At 42.1% G+C, this 19530-nt stretch overlaps 1 protein-coding gene across 14 annotated transcripts; it reads left to right on the forward strand.

Annotated features, from left to right (window-relative positions):
• The first annotated feature begins 785 nt into the window (after positions 1-785).
• ZNF234 (zinc finger protein 234) lies at positions 786-18576 on the forward strand. 14 transcript variants are annotated; one of them, XM_009435735.5, is made up of 6 exons: positions 786-867; positions 1566-1619; positions 3809-3899; positions 8023-8149; positions 9649-9741; positions 15822-18576. In XM_009435735.5, exons 3-6 carry the CDS (start codon positions 3885-3887, stop codon positions 17687-17689), a joined length of 2103 nt encoding a protein of 700 aa, XP_009434010.1. In that variant the 5' UTR covers positions 786-867; positions 1566-1619; positions 3809-3884; the 3' UTR covers positions 17690-18576. The 14 variants fall into 14 exon arrangements, with proteins under 14 accessions (XP_009434010.1, XP_009434011.1, XP_063656163.1 ...); XM_009435736.5 differs by having other exon boundaries at positions 806-1317; XM_063800090.1 differs by having other exon boundaries at positions 815-1317; positions 1423-1619.
• The last annotated feature ends 954 nt before the right edge of the window (positions 18577-19530 follow it).

The raw sequence follows: 19530 nt of genomic DNA on the forward strand, positions 1-19530 counted from the left end.
TATAGGATCCTCCTTAATGCTACTGCATTAAATAAATCATAGGCATTGGGTGTCTGACATCAATGCCAAGCGCTTCACCAGTTATACTTGCTTTGAAGTATTGGGCAATTTAAGAGCTTCTCTGAAATTTGGTGTTTTTACCTCTTCAGTAGACATAATACCATGAAAAGTGTAAACGAAAGAAGATAGCTTTTCCATGAGGACAGGGCTTCCCCACTGGCCCTCTCAAATGATGATTGTTTTTCCTGCCAAACCAGTGGTACCACAGCGTCTCGAGTAGGGGCTGGCACCTTCTTTGTTCTTCATTGCCTCTCCCAAACCATTGTACTTGCTCACTCTTTCAACTTTTAGTTTTGGCCTCATATTATCAGTTTATAGTAATCAATCATCAATCATCTACTGACCCCTAAAAAGTCATTCCCCATTTAGTCCTTGAAGATTGTATCTCCTCGCTTGTTCTCTTTCCAATAATCCTCCGTAGTCCTGGGAGGCGTTTAGACTTCAGGAATTGCTGTCTATTCAATATTTTCGCTCAAGGACTCAGGCAGAGGGAAGGACGACTCTCAGGGTCACAGTCCACATTCCCTACCAGGCGCTCAGCGATATACGATTCGTTCCCCATGGGCAGTGCGGGAATCGTAGGCAAGGAGCACCGCGGAGTCCCAACGCTTTTCCCTGAAGGGTGAGATTCTGAACGTTTTTCCCTCAGCGTTCTGAGTGTAATCCAAACGCTCAGTGGAGTCGTGGTCCGTTTGACCCACGCAGGGGGATCCGGGGAATTCTGGGAAATGTAGTCCCGCCAATCAGTGGAGTTGCGGGCACTTCCGCTCCAGGGAAGAGGGGGCGGTTGTCACGGCATATTCCACGGTAGTTTCTTCCAGTTCCGCGACTCGCGGGCCCCTCCTAATGTCAGGGACTTAAGATTGGGGCTCGCTGGGACCTGGTGGTCCGGTTATGGGAAAAGAAGCCTCGTGGGAGAGCAGAGGTTTGGTGGGGCAAGGGCGGCGGCTTTTGTTGTGTCAGCGGAGCCTTCTTGGGCTGGGGCTCCCCTCGTGTCCCGCGGCGGGAGGCGGGGGGCATTGGGACTTGGTTGGGTCGCGTCTCGCCTGGTTTGAGGGTTTCCGGGGCTCTGAGCTCGCCCACTCCGCCTCCCTGCACTCCAGGCGCGCAGTCACTTTTTTACAGTGCAAGGTTGGCATGTTAATCTCCCTGGGCCTCTCCTTGCTGTTCTTTAAAATGGGGACGTCAGGACCATCTTTGTAGAATCGTTTTGGTAACTGGAATAGGTTACACAACACAAGCAGTCCCTGTCACTTGGTGAGTGGTGGTTTCTTGTTATTTTCCCACGAAACCTGTTAGGTCCCCCACTGGGGTCAGAGCTCCGGCAGCAGGGGCCCCAGCCCTTATCTCTGATCCCTGCAGGACGCTGGACGATCCCGGACGCCTTCTGACCTCCTTTTAGGAAGGCGAGGGTTGCGTCCACTTCCACGAAGGGAGGGGAGCATTTAACTTTTCTCAGGGACAGCGACCCAGTCAGGATGTTTCACAGCTTTCTCCTTCCCCAGCCTGAAAAAGGACTGCGCGGACTGACTTCTTGGCTACTGAAAGCAAAGCTCCACGTGAGTGTGACTTGTTATTTTTCTTTTACAGAGACTGTATCTTTGTAGCATGTGTAATAGGGCATGGGCATTTATAATAATTAAGCCTTAATTGCTAACTTCAATTCTAGGGGATTTATACAATTAGATACGTTTAAGCCGCACCGTGACTCTGTGGAGAGGTACTGGTCATCCAAGTAGTAAGAGGTGAAACTTGGGTTGGAACCTAGGCATTCAGGGTCAGAGCCCGAGTTGATCATCTCTTGGATATATTCTCATTGAGGCAGAGGAACTAGCTGTACTCAGGTGGGGAAAGTAAGTTAGAACTTGATTAAAGGACCTTAAGAGCAAGGCTAATTGCCTTGGAGTTTTCTCAGTTTTTAAAAACTGTCAACTATTTTGTTTCATTTATTACAAATATTTCACATTCTAATAGAACCGTATCACTGTGGAGCATTCAGAAATTACAGAAATACGAAGATACAAAAATTTTAATTACCTATGAAATCAGGATGTAAAGATAGTAATGGTTAAATTCCTAATGCATTTTGTTTTAGTGGTTCTATGTTTATATTACTTATAAATGTTTTACAAAATTTTTATTATACATTTCTCAATGTTTTTCTATTTATCTGCTTATCCATGGAAATTTCCAAATAAAGAGATAATAAACTAGTGACCTGCCATATTCTATCATGCTCATTCTTATTCTTCTCATTATTATTTGTCCTATGACTATTTCCTGATTTTTTAAAAAAAACTTTAATACAGTAATTATATAATTTTAAGTCTATAGAAAAGTTGCAAAAATAGTATAAGAGGGCAGGGCATGGTGGGTCACGCCTGAGTCCTGAGTTATGGAACTGAGGCACTCAGGGTCACAGCCCGAGTAATCCCAGCACTTTGGGAGGCCAAGGCCTGTGGATCACTTGAGGCCAGGAGTTCGAGACCCGCCTGGCCAGCATGACAAAAACCCTTCTCTGGCCGGGTGCGGTGGCTCACGCCTGTAATCCCAGCACTTTGGGAGGCCGAGGCAGGCGGATCACGAGGTCAGGAGATCAAGACCATCCTGGCTAACATGGTGAAACCCCATCTCTACTAAAAATACAAAAAATTAGCCGGGCGTGTTGGTGGGCACCTGTAGTCCCGGCTACTCAGGAGGCTGAGGCAAGAGAATGGTGTTAACCCGGGAGGCAGAGCTTGCAGTGAGCCGAGATTGCGCCATTGCACCCCAGCCTGGGCAACAGCGCAAGACTCTGTCACAGAAAAAGAAAAAAAAAAAAAAAAGAAAACCCGTCTCTACTAAAGATACAAAAATTAGCCACATGTGGTAGTGCGCGCCTGTAATCCCAGCTACTCTGGTGGCTGAGGCATGAGAATTGCTTGAACCCAGGAGGAGAAGGTTGCAGTGAGCCAAGATTGCACCACTGCTCTCCAGCCTGGGCAACAAGAGCAAAACTCTGTCTCAAATAAATTAAAATTAAATTAAATTAATTTTTATGAGTAGATATACTTGTTAGTGGGCAACATACTGTAAAGACCAGCATCCCCTGTTCCCCTGTTTGCTTATTCATTCATTCAAAAGTAAATATTCCATCAATATGGACTCAGAACGCAGTCTGTTAAATTAAATGACATGTAGATTAATAATTTTTTTCCAACTTTATTGAGGTGTATTTTATGTATCAGAATTCACCCATTTCAAGTGTACAATTCAGTAATCTTTAGGAACTTTGCTGAGTGTAGTAATCATCATCATCATTTAGTTTAGATCATTTTCATCCCCCAATTGGACTCCTCTTGCCCATTTACATTTAATCCCCATTCTTATCCTAAATCCCCATCAACAAGTAACCTACTTTCTTTGTAAACATTTGTCTGTTCTGGACGTTTCATATACATGAAATCATACAATCTGTGGTTTGGTGTGCCTGGCTTCTTTCACTCAGCATAGTGTTTCCAAGGTTCATGCATGTTGTAGCATGAGTCAGTACTTCATTCCTCTTAATTTCCAAATAAGATTCCATTGTATGGATATGCCAGGATTTGTCTATCCATTTTTCCATAGGAGGGCATTTTGGTTGTGTGCAGTTTGGGATTATTATGAATAATGCCGCTGTGACCATTCATGGGCTAATTCACAGTACACATCTGTGTTGGTGGGGACATCCCTGGCCACGCTTTCATGTCTCTTTTTGTGTCTTCCATAGTGTTCCAGGCACGATTCTGCCTTCTCTCAAATGGCATAACTCAGGACTCTGCAAATTCCCAGAAACAGGAGGAAAAATGACCACATTCAAGGTGAATAAGGCTTGCCACTCTTGCTGTTAAAATTCCATCTCACTATTCTCATGTTTCCTGAGGAAGACTCAAGAACAACGGGCATTTGAGAACCTGTTTATGCTAAGTGCATCCTTCTGCCTTTTGAGTTGACTTTGTTTTTAGATGTTGTTTATTTTATTATTTCAGTTGACCTTCTGTATCTGTGGGTTTCACATCTAGGGGTTTTGCGTCTTTGAATTTTGCATCTGTGGATTCAACCAACCACAGATTGAAACCTGAGTCTATGTAAAGCTGACCATACATATTTTCCTTTTGCGGTTGATTGAGTCTGTGGATGTGGAACCAATGGATGTGGAGGGCTGACTGTAGTACAAACACTATTTTAGATAAGGGACTTGAGCATCCACAAATTATGGTATCCTCAGGGGTCCTTGAACCAATTCCCCAAGCGTATTGAGCGACAACTGTATTTATTTTATGGAGTAGAAAAATTGGTGTGAATGAACAGTTCTCCTACTTTACTTCTCTGCTTACATATTAGCTGTTTTTATTTTCTTATAGTCTTTTCCTAATGTGCATTCATAACTATATTGGTATTCATGACATATATCTCATTTTTGTTATTTTTTCCTTAAGTACTAAATAATGTTCATTTTTTGAGGTTATGCCATATACCCATTTAATTAATGTGCCTTTTTATTTTTGACTACTTCCCATTCATGGACATTTAGGTGATTTAAGAATTTTATTGTTTTAAATAACACTGCAATGACAATTTTCCTACATAACCGTTTCCTCAAAAATCAATTCTGAAAACTTTCTGCTGATTTTTTTGTCACCGCAACCTCTGCCTTCTGGGTTCAAGCAATTCTCCTGCCTCAGCCTCCCGAGTAGCTGGGATTACAGGCATGTGCCACCATGCCCAGCTAATTTTGTATTTTTTGGAGAGATGGGGCTCCTCCATGTTACTCAGGCTAGTCTCGAACTCCTAACCTCAGATGATCCGCCTGCCTTGGCCTCCCAAAGTGGCGGGATTACAGGCATGAGCCACAGTGACTGGCTGTAGATAGAATACTCTAACATGGCACAGCACAACAGGCTATAATGCTGCTTCACACAAATAATATTGTTGGAGTTTTCATATAGGAAGAGCTAGATTCTGTGTGCTTTGTGCCTCGATCATACTTTGTATGTATTTTATTTACTAGTGTCTTATTGCCTTTATAAAGTAACCAGTTTGACCAAAGTAGTAGGTAATAACCTTCATTTAAAATGTCCAGTGATACGGAAGATTTGCCAGTCACTTGTGTTCTGTTACTGTATTTATTCAGAACAGCAGAATGAGGAGGTTCGTGGTGTCTTCTTACTCTTAAACAGGTGAAATATGAGAAACCTTCTCAGATTGGCATAGAAAGTCAGGGGTCAGAAACATTAGCCATTCCATTCAAGTGAAAGTGAGAGACAGAAGGAAACAAATATTTCTCAATGAATGACCCGTAGTGTGGGTGTCTGGAGTGCCCTGTTGGGTGATAACGTCCACAGGTAGTGGGGGACCTCTTGTCTTCCTAATGTGGTGGCACCTCAGATGCACTAAGATGCTCAGCACTCCAGGTGCACAAGGACAGTGATTAGCACAGTGGTTATATAAAGTCTTTAAATTACTCTACGGATATCCCCCTCAGATAGTGGTTTCTCGGGTATATACCCAGTAATGAGATGGCTGGGTCAAATGGTATTTCTAGTTCTAGATCCCTGAGGAATCGCCACACTGTCTTCCACAGTGGTTGAACTAGTTTACAGCCATCATTCTACTATCAATTCTACTAATAAGTGGTTCATTCAACCTCTGCACCCTCATTACAACACAAGAACATCTCTGAGGAGTACCCTGAAGCATGGGGATCAGGGGTTGAGGTTTTTGGTAAGTGTTTTAGTGGGTGTGACAAAAGATACCTTACAGAGTATTAAGAGAAAACAAGTTGGGGCAAAAATATTTACCACACAGGTGCCAAAAAAGATGAAATTCATAATAAACATTGGTATTCATTTATAATCAAGTAAGTAAGAATAATAGAATTGTTCTTCCTAATTAGATTATCAAAACCATTGGAAAATTTATAACCTGCTTTTGGTCATCATATAGAGAAGCAAGGTGCTTGCATTCTCTCTCTCTCTCTCTTTTTTTTTTTTTTTTTTTTGAGACAGAGTCTGGCTCTGTTGCCCAGGCTGGAGTGCAGTGGTACGATCACGGCTCACTGCAACCTATGCCTCCTGGGTTCAAGTGATTCTTCTGCCTCAGCCTCCTGAGTAGCTGGGACTACAGGCGCGCACCACCATGCCTGGCTAATTTTTGTATTTTTAGTAGAGATGGGGTTTCACCATATTGGCCAGGCTGGTCTTGAACTCCTGACCTCATGATCCACCTGCCTCGGCCTCCCAAAGTGCTGGGATTACAGGCGTGAGCCACCGCACCCAGCCAAGTGCTTGTATTCTCTTGAAAGATTAGGGAGGCAGGAAAAAAGGAAGAAAATCTGCCATTATGTGATCATAATTTTTAATGTGCTTTTTTTCTGATGTTTTATTTTTTATTTGCAGTTATTTAGTTTAATTTATTTTTTTGGGACAGGGTCTCACTCTGTAACCCAGACTAGAGTACAGTGGTGTGATCATCGCTCACCACAACCTTGATTACCTGGGCTCAAGCAATTCTCTCGCCTCAGCCTCCTGAGTACCTGGGACCACAGGCACACGCCACCACATGCAGCTAATTTTTTGTATTTTTTGTAGAGACAGGGTCTCACCATGTTGCCCAGGCTGGTCTTGAACTCCTGGGCTCAAGCAATCCTCCATCCTTGGCCTCCCAAAGTGCTGGGATTACAGGTGTGAGCGACTGTGCATGGCCTGCAATCATTTTAAATACACACGAAGGTAAGATCTGACGGTCGGGTGACTCATGCCTGTAATCCCAGAACTTTGGGAGGCCAAGGCAGGCGGATCACCTGAGATCAGGAGTTCGTGACCAGCCTGACCAACATGGTGAAATCCCATCTTTACTAAAAATACAAAATTAGCTGAGCATGGTGGCGCATGCCTATAATCCCAGCTACTCGGGAGGCTGAGGCAGGAGAATAATTTGAACCCAGGAGGCAGAGGTTGCAGTGAGCCAAGATTGTGCCATTGCACTCCAGCCTGGGCAACAAGAGTGAAGCTCCATCTCAAAAAAAAGAAAAAAAAAAAAGGAAAGAAAGTAAGATCTACATGAAATGATGTTCTTTGCTGGATTGGTTATAATGAAAACAATATTGAAAATTAAATATTCATTATTTAGAACAGGTAGATGCAGATCATCAGTTCCCTCGAATAATATACAGTCATGAAATGAGGTGAAATAGTTTTTGATGGTAATAATAATAGATAATAGCTAATGTTTCTTAGGTACTTAGTCTGTGCCATACACTATTCCAAATGCTATATGTAGTCTCTTGTTCAACGTTTGAAAGAACTCTGTCATGTAAGAACTATCATATCAAGATGAAACTAGGTGAACTTATCCAAGGTCACACAACTTTGAAGGGTACCCTTGTGTGCACTGAGGCATGATGGCTCCAGATCATGACACTAAATGCTGCAGGTAATGCTGGTGCTGTGTGCCCTGGGTGTACAGAAGGAAAACTACATAGCAGTTTTAGATATGTTACCAAAAGCTTGTTAGTTTGGCAGACTTTAATGAAAAGGGATAGCATCCAGCGTTCCTATGTGAGAGAGGAGGAAGGTGGGTGTTATCATGTATGTTGGTTCTGACTTGCTAAATGTTTCTGGGGCAATTGGTAATATTTACCGAAAGGTGAAACCTGTATGGCTCAGGATGCGTCATTTAGAGTTCTAGATGGTTACTTACAAATAGACTCAGTGAAGCCACAAAGGAAATGTTGAAGGCTATTGTTACTGATGTACTTTTAGTGACACTAAGGAAAATCAAAGTGTGGCATTGGTAAGATGGAAGGAGAAGGGCTGAGAAATCTACACATTAAGTCTCTGAAAATCTGGACCAGCTGCCCCCACATACTCTCCACTTTCTCAGTGCAGTTTCTTTTCAAGACTTTGTTAAAAAGGCTGAAGCAAGGTGTGTTTGATGTTATAGGAGGGACTGACCTTCAAGGATGTGGCTGTGGTCTTCACTGAGGAGGAGCTGGGGCTGCTGGACCCTGTCCAGAGGAATCTGTACCAAGATGTGATGCTGGAGAACTTCAGGAACCTGCTGTCAGTGGGTGAGGACATGAGCTTTCTAACACTCAATGTCAGTCTCTTGGAGTGATTTTGTGTCTTCAGGGGTTCAACACTTTGGAGGTCTTGAATTAGTCGCCTACATTTGTAGACCTGACTTTCCTATCAGTAGTTTTTAGTGAAATAAAATGAGATAGAAATATCAGAGTTCACTAAAATTAATGGAATACATAGCAAATAAAACTGGTAAATTGCATGAGTGGTGTGAGAACCTGTGGGAGGAGATTTAATGAAAATAAACGGGGGCCAGGCACAGTGGCTCATGCCTGCAATCCCAGCACTTTGGGAGGCTGAGGCAGGTGGATCACCTGAGGTCGGGAGTTCGAGACCAGCCTGGCCAACATGATGAAACTCTATCTCTACCAAAAAATAAAAAATACAAAAATTAACCAGGTGTGGTGGTGCATGCCTCTTATCCCACCTACTTGGCAGGCTGAGGCATGAGAATCGCTTGAATCCAGGAGGCAGAGGTTGTAGTGAGCCTAGATCACGCCACTGCACTCCAGCCTGGGTGACAGAGTGAGACTGTCTCAAAAAAAAAAAAGACATTGGTTAGAAATGTAATTTTAGTAATGTACCAAGATGTAACAGTTTTTCTGTTGTTTGAGATAACACCCGGAGTTTTTTGTTTTATTTTTAAGAAGATTAATGAGTGCAGACAGAAATGTGAGGTTAGAGTGAAAGTTTAATAAGCAAAAGAAGAAAGCTTTTTGCCAGCAGAGAGGGGGACCCAAACGGAATTCCCCCTATGAGGCAGGGGTTTGGGGTTTTTATGGACTGGGAAGGGGAAGGAATGTGCTTAGTTTGTGGGCTATTTTGGAGAAAGTGTGACTTAGCTTGGCCCGGGACCTTGGCCTGGGACCAATCAGGTTGAAGTAAAGATATATAGAGACCGGACTTACAGTTTGAAAAAAAGAAAGTAGAGTGCCCACTGGAACCCACTGGAGCCCACAAAAGGAGAAGAAACTTTTTCCTGGGAGCCCGCTGACTATACAAAGGACAAAGGCATTCTTATGCCAGGCCTTGCTCCTTTATCTGAGTGAGCTGGAGGTTTGTACAAGCTTTTATCCAAATGGGCTGGAGGTTTTTCTATCTGTGCAGCCATGGGCATGTCTCCAGGCACAACACCCTGTGGTAGTTCTCTTATCGGTGCCTGCAGCTTAAATTTTTTTTTCCAGGCTGCTTTTTATGTTATATAAAAATAAGGCACTAACCCATGGGTCAGGGGCTCTCCAAAGACCCTTCCCTTGCTGTCTACCTAAGGCAAGCGAACTAACTCCTTTCAGAAATAGGTTTTTATAGCACATATTTATGTATATGTGTCTGGATCTTGAAATACTGATATTTCTTCATTAGGTTTTTCTAAAAGTGTTTGAAAACACTACTTTTGATTGATTGATCAGTATACAGTAGTAATTCAAATTGCCAGTAAGTTCAGTTCTACCTTTAGTGTGTTTTAAATATGTGACTTTGCATGTTCTAGGGCATCACCCCTTCAAACATGATGTATTCCTTTTAGAAAAGGAAAAAAAGCTTGATATAATGAAGACAGCAATTCAAAGAAAAGGGAAATCAGGTAAGAACCAAGCAGCTAAGAGTCCTTGTACGTGATTGTCCATCTGTTGTACTTCTCTCCCCTGCTCTTGCTGCCATCTGGTCCAAATTGCCAAACCTCTGTCCTGGATGATTGCAACAGCCTTCGTACTGGGCGCACTGCATCCACCCTTAATAGTATAAAGTATGTTCTCCTACAGGCGTTCTCCATATCACAGCTAAAGTGATCCTTTGGAAATGTAAGTCAGATTGCCATTCCTCTGCTTAAGACCTTGTACAGGGCTGGGCACAGTGGCTCATGCCTGTAATCCCAGCACTTTGCGGGCCAAAGCAGGAGGATCAGGAGTTTGAGACCAGCCTGGCCAACATGGCAAAACCTCGTCTCTACTAAAAATACAAAAATTAGCCAGGTGTGGTGGCCAGCGCCTGTAGTCCCAGCTACTCAGGAAGCTTAGACAGGAGAATCGCTTGAACCCAAGAGGCAGAGGTTGCAGTGAGCCAAGATCACACAGCTACACTCCAGCCTGGGCAACAGAGCGACACTCCATCTAAAAAAAAAAAAAAAAAAAAAATACTCTGAGTGGCTTCTTATTTTTCTTGAAGTTGAAGTCTCTTAAAGGAGCTTATAGAGTCCTGCGTGGTCTGCTGTTCATCCTCCTCTGCGTCTCTGACTACATCTCCTGTATTCTACCTCTTGCTCCATCTTTTCCAGCCACATCATCCTCCCTGCTGTTGCCCAGACCTGGTAAGGACACTGCTCACTCTGTCGCCCAGGCTGGAGTATAGTGGTGCAATCTCAGCTCACTGCCACCTCCGCCTCCCAGGTTCAAGTGATTCTCCTGCCTCAGCCTCCCAAGTAGCTGGGATTACAGGTGCCTGTAACCACGTCCGGCTGATTTTTGTATTTTTTGTAGAGACAGGGTTTCACCATGTTGGCCAGGCTGGTCTCCTGACTTCAAGTGACCCGCCTGCCTCAGCCTCCCAAAGTGCTGGGATTACAGGCATGAGCCACTGTGCCCGACCTGGACACTGTATTTCTTACTGCTGCCGTAACATATTACCCCAAACTGAGTGGATTAAATGATAAAAATGTATTGTCTTTCAGTTCTTTGTTTGAAGTCCAACATGGGTCTCACTAGGCTGAAATCAAGCTGTCAGCCCGTCCCTGTTTCTTCCCGGAGGCTCTAGGGAAGGAGAATCTGTATCGTTCCCTTATCAGTGTGTAGGGGCTGCCAAATTTCATAGCTTGTGGCCCTCTTCACAGCCAGCAACGTTGCTTCTCTGATCATTCTTCTATAGTTGCATTTCCCTTTTATTCTCTCTTCATCCTTTTTCCACTTTATAAGGACCCTCTAATTGCACTGGGCCCACTTGGATAATGTAGAATTGCCTTCTATTTTTAGTTCAGCTGATTTGCAACCTTAATTCCCTCTGCAACCTTAATTACCCTTTGTCATAACCTGACATATTCTTAGGATGAGAATTAGAACGTGGATTCTTTGGGGGATGATTATTCTGCCAACTACAGATACTTCTGCCTCAAAGCCCTTATTTGCCCTTGTCTTTGCCTGGAAAAACTCACCTACAATCCTCTCGGCCCCTCTCTTACTTCATCCTGGTCTCTGCTCAGTTTTAATTTCACAGTGGAGGCCTTTTCTGACGTCCTTACCGGAAATGCCATCCTTTACTCTCTGCCCTGCCTTCTCTTGTGTCTCATAGACTTTGGTTTACTTGCTTGTCCCCTCTCTCTCCCCACTGGAATATAATCTCCAGGAGTGGAGGAATTTTTTTGTTTATTACTCTATCATCAGTGCCTAAATAGTCCTGTTACATGGCAGATATCTGTTAATATAAATATCTGTTGGCATAATGAAGGCATTAATGGTTGGATGTGACCTCACTCTAGGGGTCTTGCAGCTAGGACAGATCATACACAAACCAAAATGAATGAAGGGGGTTGCAGAACGTTATTTGTTTTCTGATGGCTGCACATCCAGTTTCTTCTGCCTTAGGTGCCCTTCACGTGAATGTTTGTGTGTGCACTTGAACCTCATACCATGAAAACTTACAAGCATCGTGGTTGTGACCACACTGAGTAACAAGCCTTCCCAGTGGCTTTCCTGGAGGCTTCCATCATATGGAACACATTCATTTCTGGGAAGGAATAATTTTTGAGTGAAGATTCTGATGTCTACTTCTGAGATAGCTCCCCACACAAGAAGATAACTATTTCCTAAGGTGTCAGATAGTAACTAGGTTGCAAACTGCTTTCTTTTCAGCAGACTGCCCATCTGAACCTCATTTGCTTGTTCCAAAGTGCCCATCCGTATCACTGCCCCCAGGTTTTGCCTCCCCTGTGCCAGAGGTGGAAGATTTAAGATTTGAGTGGCAAAAGTGACACAGCTGAATGTTGCCTGACTCTCTGGTTCAAAAATATGCTGTGCTTTTATTTTCTACAAATGTAGTAGCCATTAAGCATATATTAAAGAATATAGATGTCATACAATTTTTCCTTTATTTTTATAAAGACCTGGCTTTTATTTTCAACTAGTTGACATTATAACCTGGGAAAAATGAAGAAACTTCTTGCTCAAAATTGTTACATCATCATAGAGACTTGTCCTCCTCAAAAAAACTACAATTTTTAAGGGTCAGTTTGTTAAATATAATCATATATTCATCATATATATATAAATACCAAGAGTTACATACTCTCCTATGAATATTTTTCCAAGGTGTCACGGTTGGAAATTGTCTTTCCATTTGAAGCAGTTTGTTTAATTAAGGACCAGGTAACTTCTAGAACCAAAGTTTTCGAGCTCTTTTGAGCATGAGCCATAGCAAGAAATGCATTTTTCATTGAAATTAGAACAATGAAACAAACATTTCATGTCTGTATAGATTGATATTATAGCTTTAGTAAGCATTTCAGAAGGACCCCTTTCCTGCTGGTGGTAATACTCTGATAGTTTCTATCCTGGTTCTTTTATTCTGAATGCTTATTACAAGCTTTTAAATTTATTTCACAGCTCACTAAAGGGCTACAGTTTTTAATTTGAAAAACTGTTGTGAAAGGCCCAACTTACCTACATTGAGAGCTTCAGAAGGAACCAGTGTATAGGGCTTCCTGCTTTCTTTTTATCCCAAGTGATTCTTGCCACCTTCAAATTTTCTTATTAGCCTCACCCTGGATATACCTGTATCTTGTACAACTTTTCAGCTTCTCTGCAAAATTACAATTTTCTGTTCTTTTCCTATTTCAAATAACATTTGGAAAAGATGCTTTTCTCCTAGGACTTGGCTTAAATTCTCACACAAAAAAAGTCAAGTTGGGGTTCATTTATTCATTTGACATGCATTTATTGAGCATTCACTGTGACAGGCACAGTTCTGGACAATGGTTATAAAGTAGGAAAGTGTAAAACGAGTATTATGTCAAAATTAGAAAATGCTTCCCTCATTGATGCTGCATTGTGGTGGGAAGGACATACATTAAACAACCAGTAACTTAGTGTGTCCAGTGGTTAAAAGTGCTGTGAAGAACATAGACAAATTCAAGTTGCTAGAGGTGAATTGGGTGAAGACAGGATTCATTATTTTTCAATGAGTAATAAAGCAGCCCTCACTGGTGAGCTGACATTGAGCAGAGACCCACAAGACGTGAGGAACCATCCATCTCGCTATCTGGGAAGAGTTCCTCCCTGAATATAACTCCTGCTGCGGGGGTGGCTTTCAAAGTTTACACTGTGACATCTTTTTCTTCTCCCTGTCTCCATCTCAATTGTGAAAGATTGGAGTCTACTTCTTTTTCACTTTTTTTTTTTCTGGAGGTCTAAATTACTGTCAGCTTTTAGAATAATACATGTTATCAGTTCAACTTTCTTTCCCTTTAGTCCTCATGTAGGAAACTTGCTGACAGAAGCTAAAGTTTCACCATCTGCTTATCTGCTAATATTTTAGTCAGTATGTGGTTAGGTACTTGCTCCCAGCCTGCAAGTCATGTTAACCATTCCAGTCACCTGGATATTGAAGTAACTTTCCAATAAAATGACTCAAGGCAGAGTTATATAGACACCATTTAACAAATGTCTACTGATACAAAGGAGGAGGTAGATTTTTTTCTCTTTTTCTTTTCTTTTTTTTTTTTTTTTTTTTTTTTTGAGACAAAGTCTCACTGTGTCCCTCAGGCTGAAGTGCAGTGATAAAATCATGGTTCACTGCAGCTTCTAACTCCTGAGTTCAAGCGATCCTCCATCTCAGCCTCCTAAATAATGTTAACTACGGGTGTGTGCCACCACATCTGGCCAATTTTTTTAAAAGTTTTTTTGTAGGCCGGGCGCGGTGGCTCACGCCTGTAATCCCAGCACTTTGGGAGGCCGAGGCGGGCGGATCACGAGGTCAGGAGATCGAGACCATCCTGGCTAACACTGTGAAACCCCGTCTCTACTAAAAATACAAAAAATTAGCCGGGCGTGGTAGCGGGCGCCTGTAGTCCCAGCTACTCGGGAGGCTGAGGCAGGAGAATGGCATGAACCCAGGAGGCGGAGCTTGCAGTGAGCCGAGATCGCGCCACTGCACTCCAGCCTGGGCGACAGAGTGAGACTCCGTCTCAAAAAAACAAACAAACAAACAAACAAAAAAAAAACAACAAAAAAAAGTTTTTTTGTAGGGCCAGAGTCTTGCTATGTTGCCCAGGCTGGTCTTGAACTCCTGGGCTCAAGTGATCCTCCGGCTTCAGCCTCCCAACATGCTTGGATTACAGGTGTGAGCCACTGCACCCTGCCAAGAGGCAGCTTTTAAATGACTATTCCTGCAGGAGGGGAGTAAGTTTTTCCTCTGTAAAAGTTTTCTTAGAGGTACGTCTTTCCACTAAACTTTTGTGGAAGAGTTCATTTAAAAAATAATTTCCAAATATTTATATCTCTTTATACAAGATTAAACATTTTGGAATATTATTAAGGATAAACCTTTCAGAAGGGTTTAAACATTTTAAATCTAAGTTATATTAGAAGTGGTCAAGAGTTTATAATAGTTGTCAGCTCATTTAATGTCTGTCAACACAGAAAAATAAGATTAAGTGTATATGTTATGCAGAATATTCAAGAATATGGTTGATCCTTGAACAACTTGGGGGTTAGGGACACCAACTCCCCTCACAGTAAAAAAATCCAAGTATAACTTTTGACTCCCCCCTAAAACTTTACTCATGGCCTACTTTGACTGAAAGACCTACTGATAACATAGTCAATTAACACATATTTTGTATGTTATAATGTATTGTATACTATATTCTTATAATAAAGGAAGAATTCTTTATTCTTACAATAAAGTGAAGAGAAAATGTTATTAAGAAAATTATAAGGAGGAAGAGGAGGGGTTGGTCTTGCTGTCTCAGGGATGGCAGAGATGGAAGAAAATCCATGTATAAGTGAACACATGCAGGTCAAACCTGTGTTGTTCAACGGTCAACTGTATTTTGAACATGTAAATATAAACATTTCAGGTTATTTAATAATTTGAATATGTAACATGAACCTAAACTGCAAAATATTTGATTTTCTTACTTTCCCTTGAAGTTCTTGTTGATTTATATTATCTACATTTTTTTTAACTTTTAATATTTTTAATAGAGGTACATTCTTGCTTTGTTGCCCAGACTGGTCTCAAACCCCTGGCCTCAAACTATCCTTCTGCCCCAGCCTCCCAGAATGCTGGGATATACAGGCATAATCATGCCTGGTCTATGCTTTTTATATTTAGATAATTTACTATTTATTATTCTACACTGACTTTAAAATTTGATGGAAATGGCAGTACTTTAACAATTTGTATCACATTAATTTTTAAAATTAACTCTGACTTCTAACTTGTGTCTCACATAGGAGACTTGGTATGGTCTAATGCCTGGTAGATAGCAGCCAATTGGACCACCTCTTGATTTATCTAGGCATGGAAATCAGAGATCATGATACACAGTGGAAAAGACCATTACACAAACTGGACCTTCTCTGGATTTGTTAAAATCTCATGCTCTCGCCTAAGTATGACATCTTGAAAACTTTTAACAGAGCCTCCACATCTCTGAATTCTCTGTCCTTACAGCAGACAAGATCCAAAGTGAGGTGGAGACTGTTCCAGAAGCAGGACGACATGAAGAGCTTTACTGGGGGCAAATCTGGAAACAGATTGCAAGTGATTTAATCAAGTATGAAGACTCTATGATAAGTATTTCTCGGTTCCCCAGACAAGGTGATTTGTCCTGCCAGGTTAGGGCAGGACTATATACAACTCACACAGGACAGAAACTTTACCAATGTGATGAGTACAAAAAATCCTTCACTGATGTCTTCAACTTTGATCTTCATCAACAATTACACTCAGGAGAGAAGTCTCATACATGTGATGAGTGTGGAAAAAGCTTCTGTTACATCTCAGCCCTTCATATTCATCAGAGAGTCCACATGGGAGAGAAACGCTATAAGTGTGACGTGTGTGGTAAGGAATTTAGTCAGAGCTCACATCTTCAAACTCATCAGAGAGTCCACACTGTAGAGAAACCATTCAAATGTGTGGAATGTGGGAAAGGCTTCAGTCGTAGATCAACACTTACTGTACATTGCAAATTACACTCAGGAGAGAAACCTTACAATTGTGAGGAATGTGGGAGGGCCTTCATACATGCTTCCCATCTTCAGGAACATCAGAGAATCCATACTGGGGAGAAACCATTCAAATGTGATACATGTGGTAAGAACTTCCGTCGTAGATCAGCACTTAATAATCATTGCATGGTCCACACAGGAGAGAAACCATACAAATGTGAGGACTGTGGTAAGTGTTTCACTTGTAGCTCAAACCTTCGTATCCATCAAAGGGTCCACACAGGAGAGAAACCTTACAAGTGTGAAGAATGTGGTAAGTGCTTTATTCAGCCTTCACAATTTCAGGCCCATCGGAGAATCCACACTGGAGAGAAACCATATGTATGTAAAGTGTGTGGTAAGGGTTTCATTTACAGTTCAAGTTTTCAGGCCCATCAGGGAGTCCACACTGGAGAGAAGCCATACAAATGCAATGAGTGTGGGAAGAGCTTCAGAATGAAAATTCATTATCAAGTGCATCTGGTAGTCCACACAGGGGAAAAACCCTATAAATGTGAAGTATGTGGTAAAGCCTTCCGTCAGAGTTCATATCTTAAAATCCATCTGAAAGCACATAGTGTACAGAAACCTTTTAAGTGTGAAGAGTGTGGGCAGGGCTTCAATCAGAGCTCACGACTTCAGATTCACCAGCTGATCCATACCGGCGAGAAACCATACAAATGTGAAGAGTGCGGAAAGGGATTTAGTCGTAGAGCAGATCTTAAAATTCATTGTAGGATCCACACAGGGGAGAAACCATATAATTGTGAGGAGTGTGGGAAGGTCTTCAGTCAGGCCTCGCATCTTCTAACCCATCAGAGAGTTCACAGTGGGGAAAAACCATTTAAATGTGAAGAGTGTGGGAAGAGCTTCAGTCGGAGTGCACACCTTCAAGCCCATCAAAAAGTCCACACTGGAGAAAAGCCATACAAATGTGGGGAGTGTGGAAAGGGCTTCAAGTGGAGCTTGAACCTTGACATGCATCAGAGGGTGCACACAGGAGAAAAACCCTATACATGTGGGGAGTGTGGGAAGCACTTCAGTCAGGCCTCAAGTCTCCAACTTCATCAGAGTGTCCACACAGGAGAGAAACCATACAAATGTGATGTGTGTGGTAAAGTCTTCAGTCGGTCTTCACAATTACAGTATCATAGGCGAGTTCACACTGGGGAAAAACCTTACAAATGTGAGATATGTGGTAAGAGGTTCAGCTGGCGATCAAATCTTGTAAGTCATCACAAAATTCATGCTGCTGGTACATTTTATGAAAATGATAAGAATAGTAAGAACATCAGAGAGTTGTCAGAGGGAGGAAGTTCTACAAGGTGATTAAAAAAAAAAAAAAAACAGAACTCATGTACAACCTGAATGCTTGTAATCAGATTTCATAGGAGAGAAAAATTTTCTTTATCAACCTCTTTGAATTTATTTGATTTGTAACGCTCCACATTTCCACCTAGACTTTTTTTTGTTTTTTATTTTTTGGTTTGAAACGGAGTCTCGCTCTGTTGCCCATGCTGGATGCAGTGGTGCGATCTCAGCTCACTGCAACCTCCACTTCCCGGGCTCAAGTGATTCTCCTGCCTCAGTGGATTACAGGTGCACACCACCACGCCTGGCTAATTTTTGTATTTTTAGTAGAGATGGAGTTTCACCATACTGACCAGGCTGGTCTCAAACTCCTGACCTCATGTGATCCACCCACCTCGGCCTCCCAAAGTGCTGGGATTACAGGCATGAGCCACCGCCCCTGGCCTCCATCTAGACTTTGAAATGATTGCCTTCTAATTACAGTAGCATTCTCTTATTTAAAATATTTGTTTTATTTAAGTCAGTGTTTAAGCAATAGCTCAACATATCCCAGTGGTCCAGTGACCACACATCTGAGAACCCTTGTTAAGTGGTACAGTAAAGCATTCTGTCAAAACTTTGACATTTATGACATGTTACCTAGGAAATAGGATTTAGAAAATGAGTTTGACCTGGGCTTTAAAAAAGTATACTGATGAAGGTGCCAGAATTGATGTCCATTAGACTGTAAGCTCCATGGGGGCAGGAACTTTGCTGCTGAATCTATACAACCTTAACATTGACTAGTGCTTGTAGGTGTGCTCAATACTTGTTTGTTAACTGAATCAAAAGGAGTAAATGCACAATATTTGAACATTGTATCCAAAGGAAGAAACCTGCAAAATAAAATTATTTGCAGAAATGAACATTTGTTGAAATGCAGAAAACCACTGGATACTGCAGCCTACAATATTAATATGATATTACTCTTTTACAGTTGACACCTGTCCTCTCTCTAGTCTCTTCTCTCAAATTTGGTTCTTATTGAGAGCCTGTCTAGTTTCCCAAAGGTTTTATAAAACATAAGTTGAAGTACCTTTATTTTTAATTTTATTTTTGAGACAGGACCTTGCTCTGTCACCGAGGCTGGAGTGCAGTGGCATAATCATGGCTCACTGCAGCCTCGTCCTCCCAGGCTCCATCCATCCGCCCATCTCTCCCTCTGAGTAGCTGGGACCACAGGCACGTGCCACCACACCCAGCTAATTTTTGTATGTTTGGTAGAGAAAGGGTTTCACCACATTGCCCAGGCTGGTCTTGAACACCTGAGCTCAAGCAATCCAACCTCCTTGGCCTCCCAGTGTTAAATTACAGGCGTAAGCCACCACACCCGGCCAAGTTGAAGTATATTTTGTGATTTTTCTGACAGTGCAGACTGAAAAAAATTTAATTAACCTGACAAGAATTTACTGAATATCACACAATTGAGTTTTTAATCCATTAATGTTAAGGCAGGGGTTTACTCTAACACTTTTAAAGTGTCAGAAGTAGTTGCCAATGCCAAATTTTTATCAACCCCCTTGAATTTATTTGATTTCTGACTTTCCACATTTCCATCCAGACTTTGACATGATTGCCTTCTAATAACTGTAGCATTCTCTTATTAAAACTTCTGGCTGGGTGTGGTGGCTCATGCCTGTAACCCCAGCACTTTAGGAGGCCAAGGCAGGTGAATCACCTGAGGTCAGGACTTAGAGACCAGCCTGACCAACATGGTGAAACCCCATCTCTACTAAATACAAAAATTAGCTGGGCATGGTGGCAGGTGCCTGTAATCCCAGCTACTCAGGAGGCTGAGGCAGGAGAATTGCTTGAACCCG

The sequence above is a fragment of the Pan troglodytes genome, chromosome 20, assembly GCF_028858775.2.
Source record: "Pan troglodytes isolate AG18354 chromosome 20, NHGRI_mPanTro3-v2.0_pri, whole genome shotgun sequence".
NCBI classification, from domain to species: domain Eukaryota; kingdom Metazoa; phylum Chordata; class Mammalia; order Primates; family Hominidae; genus Pan; species Pan troglodytes.